This window comes from Odontomachus brunneus, unplaced genomic scaffold (assembly GCF_010583005.1).
Source record: "Odontomachus brunneus isolate Ranch 3 - 2012 unplaced genomic scaffold, Obru_v1 Obru_scaffold_146, whole genome shotgun sequence".
Classification (NCBI taxonomy): Eukaryota; Metazoa; Arthropoda; class Insecta; order Hymenoptera; family Formicidae; genus Odontomachus; species Odontomachus brunneus.
The window spans coordinates 889885-900031 of record NW_022639596.1 but is presented as its reverse complement, the minus strand read 5'-3'; the positions used below and the strand labels follow the sequence as shown (position 1 = coordinate 900031).

At 41.2% G+C, this 10147-nt stretch overlaps 1 protein-coding gene across 1 annotated transcript in view; it reads right to left on the bottom strand.

The window, feature by feature from the left end:
- Positions 1-319: 319 nt before the first annotated feature.
- The window catches only part of LOC116850493 (putative uncharacterized protein DDB_G0292330), a 21700-nt gene continuing 11872 nt past the window's right edge, over positions 320-10147 (bottom strand). Inside the window, exon 2 of the mRNA XM_032828823.1 lies at positions 320-543. Coding sequence (XP_032684714.1) covers positions 320-543 — 224 coding nt within the window. The remainder of the gene's footprint in view (positions 544-10147) is intronic.

Sequence of the window (10147 nt, the reverse complement as noted above, 5' to 3'; positions counted from 1 at the left end):
CTTCGCTACGCAACCCAAGGTCAAACTGATGTGATCAGTAAATACATCTTTTTAAACGCCACAACTTTTGTCTGAAACATTTTTTTGTAAAACTTATATTTTTCCTGATATTCGGGCGTCCCGGTACTTTCCGAACACCCTGTATAGTCTTCCCCTTTGTTCGAAAAGTGACTAACCGGTGAGTAACTCGATGCTAGTTCCGTTTACAGACATTTTGATTAAATTCGAACGTAAAAATATATATCGTGAGAATCCCACGTCTACATACAAGCGCGTGGCTTCGCACAAAAGTTCTTACCTGATATTCCCGAAGAAAATTCTAGCGGCAAGCGTCTTCAGCGTTATCCCCGGTATTGTCGTTGTCGCGCTCCACTCCGTCGTCATTATCTTCGCCCCCGTTACCACTGCCTTCGTCGACATTGACGCCGTTGCCGAAGTCATTGGCGATGGAGATGTTGCCATCATCATCGTCGTCGTCGTCGTCGTCCACACCATTGTCGGCGGCTACCGTCTTGGTAGCGCGGGTATCATTCCCACTGTTTTCTGAAAGTAAAATTATACTTATATCGCATGAAATCGATTTTAATATGATACTTTTATTATTTTATAAATATTTATGCTGCCTTATCTGTGGGTAAGTTCAACAACGGCGGTCTCGTTAGCAACTGTTTTCATGCTACAAATACTGTCACAATCCGAAAGGTCGGTTTCCAATGCCGGAGCATTATTAGAGCCTAAAATTTATTCTAGCGTTAGATAATTTACTCGATAAAGCACTTTAAATCCGGTATACGAGTTGTACTTACACGAATTTGCCTGATTCGGTTAAGGCGGTTCCTCCGCGACGCGTTTACGATCCCGCGGAAGAAGTTCGAGTGCCGCCCCGTCGCTGGTACCGGCGGTTACGGAAGACGGGCTTATGAAACAATAAAACAATAATTATTCTTAAAATTCGTGTAAATCATAAAGTTTTACTTTTCAGAATAAAATTATGATATAATAACTTATCCATAGGATATCATGTCGGTGATAATCCCCTACACGATCCTCGATATCCTCGATATCCTCGATATCCTCCTCAAAATCCTGCCGAAATATTAGAATTTCTCTGATTATTTTTATTAATTCCGGATCACTCCGAAATTTATCGCACTTTCATAAAAGCGTCAGCAGCGTGCTGCTACAAGCGCATGCAAATGTATAAAATACGATATAGTTTTCTGCGTCATTGGCAGAAATACGCGCCAAATATCGTGCGATATCGATATTTGCACCAGCGTAAGAAGCCGTAACAATAAATTCGCGCACTAATACACCCACTCGCGACATTATAACACGTCTCACGGCGGAAAACTAACGAAGGGAAATGCGAAAATGGAGTTTTCTCCTCGCATACCCCGCAAAACTTTACTCCTCTCTCCTAGGACAAAACGTTTCTCCAAAAAAAGAAGAACAAGTTTTTAAAATTATTAGACTTTATCGTCAAAAACTGTCACGCACAATGACAGTGTCACGGGGCAAGGTTCATGCGTTTTTAAAATTGTTTTTTTTTACCGGGCGAGCGAGAAACCGTTCCCATTCTCTGACAAATGAACGATACGATCAGTATCTAGCGACACACTTCTTCTAGAAAAATCATTCTCTTTGTCAAAAGCTGATTCTAACCATACCTTCGTCGGTAATCTTCGACTTGGCACGAGAAGACATGAGGTGAAATACCGCTAGCTATTTTTTGCTTGTAGCGACTATAACAATAAGCAGCTATTACAACAGACAGTTAATTCGCAACATATTCAAAATACGACGGTTTATGACACCATTCCTTTTTATATGCGCTTAAATGTTGCACTCACGCTTGCACTCGCGATCGTGCACGGGAGGAATAAATGTAACACACAATTATAAAGAACGAGAAGCTTTAATGTAACAGCGAAACGCGTCTTTACAGACTCAGAATTAATACCGTCGAAAACCGTCGACCGCTCGCGACTATGTCTCGCTGTCAACTCTCTCTAACAGCCGCTGTTACTCTCCGTTGTTAACCGAAGCTCTAATTTAAATCTAATTTTTTCCGAAGATGATTACAATAACTATCTGCTGAAACTACATCGGAAGGAGGAATTCCGCAAAGCAAATCTAAAGGCAACCTAAGATCTCGTCCGAAATACATCTCAGTAGATGAAATCCCGGTAGATTTATGTTTTGATGAGCGGTACGCCAGAAGATACAGTGGAACCCACTGATCCCAGTCCTTATGATTTTCCGCTACAAATTTAGATAAATAACTGACAATGGTATAATGTTGTCGTTCAACTTGATCATCAGACTGTGGATATAATGTAGTAGTATGCGTCTTCTTAATTCCTAATAATTTTGTCGTGCAATAAACGAGATTCAAAACTTCTACCCTGACCCGTATAAAGTTCCAGGGGAACCTCATGCCTAGAAATAAATTGCTTTACAAATATATCCGCTATTGTAGTGGTTCTCATATTTTTTATTAGAAAAGTTTCCACTCATTTAGAAAAAAAGTCTACCATCACCAATAAATATTTGTTTTCTGAAGAAGATATAGATAATTGATAGAGGCTCGAGAATATCCATTTGGAGTACTCAAATGATACTTCCACATTATAAATTTGTAAAGATTTTCCCTGATCTATACTGGTCCTTTTTTTGCAGACCCTACATGATTTATACCAATTTTCTATATCTTTCCTGCACGACGCCCAATAAAATCTTTTCCGAATTTTATCCAAAGTTTTGTTTATTCCAAAATGTTCACCAGACAAAGAATCATGTGCCTCCTCAAGCACATCCTTAAACCTATTACGTGGGACAATTATCTGGAAAATTCGTGAATTTAAATTAGGACTTTCCCATTTCTTATAAAGAATGCCATTTTTCAACTCCAATAAATCCCAATAAAGACCAATAAATTTTAGCAGAGACATTAAAAGGAGCAATAGTTTGCCAAGAAGATCGTTCTCATTGTTCTTTTCCACGTATTAGAAAAGAAATTGAAGGATCTTTTAACTGTTCTTTTCTCCAATCAACAGAATTCTCTTCTCCTAAGGCTATTCGCCCTATGATCGTTTGATTAGAAATTCCTCTCAATTCTTGTCTCATACAATGTTTACAGAGATTTACATACAATCTCTTCACAAGGTCGACGAGAAAGTCCGTCAGCATTTTTATTAGCATTTCCCTTTTGGTATACAATCTCAAAATTATATTGTTGCAGCCTTTCAACCCAATGGGCTAGTTGATTCCAAATTCTTAAATGATAACAACCATTTTAAAGATTGATGATCAGTTCGAACGACAAATTTTTGTTCATATAAATAATGATAAAATGATTTCAATGAATCTACAATAGATAGTAACTCTCGTCGTGTAACACAATAATTACGTTCAGCCTTATTTAACACTCAACTAAAGTAAGCAATAACTCTTTCGCTCCTATGCTGAACCTGAGACAAAACAGCACCGATTCCATGGCCAGAGGCATCAGTATCCAAAATAAGTACCATATGTTCCAAAGGAAATGATAAAATAGGAAGAGTAGTTAATTGCTGTTTAAGATGGACGAAAGCTTGCTGACATTGTTCAGTCCATACGAATTTAACGGAGTTACCCGTGAGAGCATATAAAGGCTTAGCAATTAATGAGAACCCTTTGACAATTCTTCGATAATAAGAACAAAAACCAAGAAAACTTCTGACTTTTCTTCTGGACGTAGGAAGAGGCCAATCTATTACCGCGAAGATTTTTAAAGGATCCGTAGTTATCCTCTCGGCAAAGATCACATGCCCAAGATAAGTTACACTTTTACTCAAAATGCACTTCTTTGGATTAATCTTCAAATTAGTTTCATGCAATCTGGAAAATATCTCACGAAGATTCTCCATCATTCCCTAAAATGTTGGACTAAAAACAATCACGTCGTCTAATAACAAGTCGTAAATAAACAAGACAGATTTTAAACAAAAGCTCTTGCAAAACTCTCTCCATCAAACGTTCAAAAGTAGCCAGAGCATTACATAATCCAAACGGCATAACAGTAAATTGCCATAATCCATTTCCGAGTAAAAAAGCTGTCTTTTTCTTATCTTCGTCCCGAAGTTTTACTTGCCAGTAACCGTTTTTTAAATCAATAGTTGAAAACCACTTATTTCTCGACAGTCGGTCAAGCAAATCATCCATTCTTGATAATGGATAGAAATCTTTAACGATCACAGTATTAAGATACCGAAAATCTATACAAAATCTACTTGACCCATCTTTTTTCTTAGTCAAAATCACTGGTGAAACCCAAGGACTATGTGACTCTTCTATTACTCCTTTATTTCGCATCTCCTCAGTTAATCGCTCTGCTTCAGAGCGTAGTTTTATTGGGACCCGACGAAGTTTTTGTTTAATTGGTCGTTCATTTAATAATTTAATCTTGTGTTTTACTATTTTACAATTTCCAGCAGTGACATCTTCCGAAAACATATCCTTGAAATCTAAAATAAATTTAATTAAATCTTTTTTTTTTATCAACATCTAATTCCTTTGAGCTTTGAGAAACAAAAGATTGTAATGCTTCCGGTACTCGTATTTCTTTATTATCAATGCACGCACAAATATCTGATTTCCTGTTCAAGGGCAAAATTCCCAATGCGGCACATAGTTCAGATTCAACATTAGTTTGGGCCAAGAAATCCGCTCCTAAAGGACAATCGTCCTGTCGACAACTCAGCAACTAACATTGGTATTTTTAAAGAAAATTTTCCTAACTTAACGTCTACAACTACTTTAGAACGGATTGGAACTATCTCCTCTGTCGGATAAACCAGATTCTGAAATTTTTTTCTGTCAACTATCTCACAATCCTTTACCAATCTTTCACTAACGATTGACACATACGAGCCCGTATCTATTCTATATGTATAATTCTGACCATTCAATCTTCCAACATATGAAAATTTATAGGAAGGAGTACAAAGGCACCTTACACTATACTTATTGCTATTGTTCAGGGTCATACTAGCATTTGCCGAATCGACCCCGAATAACGGCAAATCCTAGTTTGTCTGACTATTAATACGCAATGCCGGACATTCCCGGAAGTACCCCGTTTTTCCGCATTGCCAGCATTCTCTATTTTGAATATTTACGCTTGCATCATTCGGTCTTTGTTCAACTTTCCGACCATAAGCACGATCTCTTTCCAAATTCCGAAAATCTTTTTTATTTTTCAATCGAACCATCAGATGTGTTTCCCAAGAAGACTCAAATTTCGAATCATAATTTCTCAAATTATTGTTCCTCTATGGAAAACTATTTCTTTTAATTGCATTTATTGTCATTGCTCATTCTATTGCAGCACAAAGTGAGATTACATTTTCCAATTGTAATGTTTGTTTAGTAAAACTATTAGAAATCACATTAATGAACTGCGCACAAGAAATTTTATCCCGTACTCCCGTATTATATTCAGGATAAGTCAAACGGGCCAATCTTTCAAGATCTTCCTCCAACGACGCAAAATCTTCATTCGGTTTTTGTTTCCGACTTGAAAATTGGATGTACGAATTTTAATAATTTGTGTAATGACCAAATCGTAACTCTAATTTTGTTTTCAATTCTATATATCCTAAATTTTCTTTCCAATTTTCCAAAATTGTTCTTGCTTTCCCTTGCAAATGAGCCGCTAAACAAATTGATTTTGTGATTTCATCCCAACTATTTGCTCGCGCAATCATTTTAAATTGACCAATGTATTCCGAAAACGGGACCGTTCCGTCAAAAATATCGGGCTTTAATTTATAAGAAACAAAATGGTATTGACCTGGTTGACAGGGTATTTCCACTGACTCCTCTCTATCTTGCTGCAATTCCTCCAATCCCCGTCGTTCCTCCAACGTTCTATGTCACAATTCCTCTAGCTCTTGTCGTTCTACTATCGCTCTACGCCGCAACTCTTCTAGCTCCTGTCGCTTTTCCTCCCTCATTCGCCGAACCTCTTGCAGCTCCGTCATTGCGGTACGAAGCGCCTCCGTTTCCGGTGTCATTGCCGCCGCTTGATTTCGAGTCAGCATAGGCGAATGCAATATTCCTCCTTGCACTATCACTTCACTCCCGAAACGTTTTTAATCGCGATCGCGTTCCGTAGGACCACGGATCTCTGACCGTCGGATGTCGAATAATCGGATCCCGGACGTGCCCCCCAAAATGTTGCGCTCACGCTTGCACTCGCGATCGCGCACGGGAGGAATGAATGTAACACATAATTATAAAGAACGAGAAGCTTTAATGTACAGCGAAATATGTCTTTACAGGCTCAGAATTAATGCCATCGAAAACACGACCGCTCGCGAATACGTCTCGCTATCAACTCTCTCTGACAGCCGCTCTGCTGTTATTCTTCATTGCTAACCAAAGCTCGTTCTTTTGTCTCTTCAATACCGGGATCATCAAAAAGATCGAACCATCTCTGGTAGCGCGGACGCAACATGCTCCGCTTCATAAGAATGTAAGAAAACTTGTTTTTTGACGAGCGTTTTTGTCTCCGACGACACGATCACCGACATGTGCTCGACACGGTTACGGCACCCGCTCAGGGACCTTTTTTTTCAAACCTAAATTCGGAAACGAGACGAAACAATCAAGCGCGTGGGAAAGCCTGAGACAAAAACGCGAGCGCCTAACATACAAAAGACGGGATTAGAAGCATCTTTAAAATATCATCGATAGTCGCGGTAAGCTGTTGCACTTAAAAGGTGCTGCGGAACGAAGAAAAGCTTGAGAGATATGTGCGTCATCTAACATTTGTAACCGCGATGCGTCGCGTGTCGGACTACGCTCACCGGTTCGGGTCCGTAGGAGGCGGAATAATTTAGAAGCAGTTGATTTAACAATAAACTGAGTCGTATATTTAAAATTAGTTGACGATGTATGATTAATTCAGATGTTGAGTGTCGACGCCGTTGGTTTTCAGCGATTTGTATATCAGCTGTTAGAGACTTTGTTTAGCCGATGACTCGCAAGATACTGTGCGCGGTCCGCGGGACGTGAACGGTGTTGTTGTCGTGTATTCGCGAATTCGTCTGTTAACGTTCTCGGCTTCTCAGCTCTTTAATTCCGGTTGACAATTTCTTTCTACTGTTTTGCTGCTATTCGATGCAGCATAGTATAGACGGTATGTCTGCGGTATTGCAGCAGAGCTGCGTTCGGTGTATCGCTTCGGTGACGGTACCTCGGATATCATTCCTCTACTATCGCGGAGATTCGGTGCGTGTCAGCGTATCCTGTTGCGGCGGTCCGCCTTTGTACGCGGAATCTTAGTTGGCTGATCTGCCTTCGTACTCTAACGAGACCGACTCGTTCTAATGAGATCGCGGATGCGGTGAACACGGTGCCGCGGACGCGCCTATGCGTCGCGGGAACGGAATGATTCCGATCTCGTTTCCGGAGATCGGTTTCTAGTACTGCGGAGGCCGACTCGCGTCCTTGCGAGTCGACGACGGTGTGATCCTGACGCAGATCCTTCTGACGCAGTGCCAAAGCTGCGTTGCAACGGAGCGAGGCTTCGAGTACACGGTAATGAGTTTGCACGCTGCGACTCGATAGTGGTGTGATCTCGCTGGCGAAGATGAGATCCGGTTAGCGGTGTAAGGGTTGCGTTAAGCGCCCTTCCGGTGGGTTGATTCCAGGCCCTTTGGTGGCCGTGGAATTCTGCAGATAACGGTAGTTCTCAGTGTCGACGTCACGAATCCGTGAGCCGACGGTGGAGTGACTTCTGTCGCGTATTCGCGAACAGAAGTCTGCTAGGATCGTTAGATGCTAGATTATCGACGTCAAGTATCCGTGCGTCGATGGCGGAGTGATTCCTGTCGCGTATTCGCGAACGGAAACCTACCAGGACCGGTATTCGGAACAGTGTCGGTATCACGTATTCGTGAACTGACGGCGGAGTGACTTCTGTTGCGTATCCGCGAACGGAAGTTTGCCAGGAGTGATCTGGTTTAAACAGTGTCGAAGGCATGTATTCGTGCACCGACGGCGGAGTGATTCCTGTCGCGTATCTGCGAGCAGAAATCTGCCAGGAGCGATCTTTGGAACAATGTCGACGTATCCGTAAGTCAACGGCGGAGTGATTTCTGTCGCGTATTCGCGAACAGAAATCCACGAAAAATCGGTGTTCTAGAAGAGATTCGGATCGTATTCGGATCTATCGGAATCGGATTCGGTTCTCTTGGAAGAGCGGTGGATCAGAATCTGTGTCTCGAAAGAGCGGATCGAAATCTGATTTCGATCAAAAATTCGCGGCGCTTTATATTTGCGAATCACGCTTGATTTGCTATGATCCGTGGATGTTCGGCGGTTTGTTTATCCGATCTGGAAGACGCGGTGTCCTCTTGCGTTTCGCGGTCGCGTTGTTATGCGCTTTATCATCGTTTAGTAATGATCGTTTTTACGGATCTCAAAAATTTTTTTTGTATACTCGAGCACTTATATATTCATAATATTAAATTAGATTTTTATTACACTTCGCTATTTCTTTATAAAAAATCGCCGAAGAACATATTTTTTTGGGCGTCAAGGTGGTCTAAAGTCTTAATCTTCTAAATATAACATGAAAATGTTCAGATAATTATGCAGTATAGGGGATGCAGCTTGAATGACATTGACTGTGATATATGTTGCAGAGGTCACTCTTCTGAGTAACCTTCAAAAAGTCCCAGATAACAATTTTTGCGCGTAAATGTTTGCGCACATTGATTACCCATGCGAACATTGCACGATATTTGCTTACGTTTTACTCGTAAATTTATTTAGTCATACATCATATTGTATGCAAATGACTAGCTCATATATTGCTCCATGTATCAACAAATTACACGCAAATAGTTTGCATATTGTTAACCATTTGATTGTGATTTGGCAATGTTTTGTATGGTTCATAAATAAGATATCTGCTCGTAAGTCGTTTGCTAATCTCGCGCAATTTGTTTGCATTTTTAGTTCTATTTATACTACTTTATTGCGTGCCATTTTTAAGATGAAGCCATATTGTTGTTACGTCCTGCACGGAAAATTCCAACGATAATCCCAGATATAACTCTGCGAAATATATAGTCGAAATCCTCCTAATCCTTAAAGCCGGACTATTCCGCCGGACTTTATCCACAAAATCAAAAGAAGCCGCCAGATGTTAAACAAAAATTATCCGTTACCGACTCATTTTTCCAACTTGCATCATCCTCTTCCGTCCTACCCAAAGATTCCCTCACTACTTTAAAGTTCCTCCAATAACCACCTCTTTTAAACGTACGATTTTCTCCACCCACAACCCCAGCCAAAGAAATCTTTCTAATCCTATTTCCTCACCTATTACTGGCTGCAACATTACCCCATACCTACCTCCTTTAACGAATCCAACACCTAGTATCCCCGAAAATTCACATTTTCCTATCAAAACCATCCCCAGCTGATTAAACCGCCCCTATTAAACCGCGACTCCACGCCGCGAGCACATTCTTATTCTTACTTTTTATTCTTAGTCCGTTACTTACTCTTAATCTGTTATGTACTCTATCACTGAGACTGTTACATACACTCTTGCGCACACTTTTAGTTTTCTTTCGAGCATTTCGATCCGTATACAAGGACTTCTGCCACTCGTTACGTCCAAGATATATATATTCTTTATTATTGTAACAACCTGACTTCGTGTGTCGGGCGTTTGGGAGGGGGTCGCCAGGAGTGTCGCTCGCCGGAGTCCGGGTTCGGTAAGAGATTGATACGAGCAAATAACAAAAACAAATAAAAGTTTATTTGGTTCGAATTATACAGAACAACAGTGGAAGCTTCTGGGGCCGGGACGAGAGACGGCGCCAGTACTCGGGTTATGCTCGCGGTCGTTCGGATTGCGTGGTTCGGTATGCGTGTCGGATAACGTGAAGACGGGGTGCGGGGCGGTTTGCCTTGCGGTGTTCGTACGTATCGCGCGGCGTACAGTTCGGCGGCCACGGGGGGCCGGCGGTAGAGTCGGTGTTTGTGAATGCTCGCTCGCGGTACAGTATATCGGGCGACCCGCTTGTCGCCGCCGCGGTTTAAGCAAGTATCGCCAACGAGCGATCGAGCGCAGCGAACACAC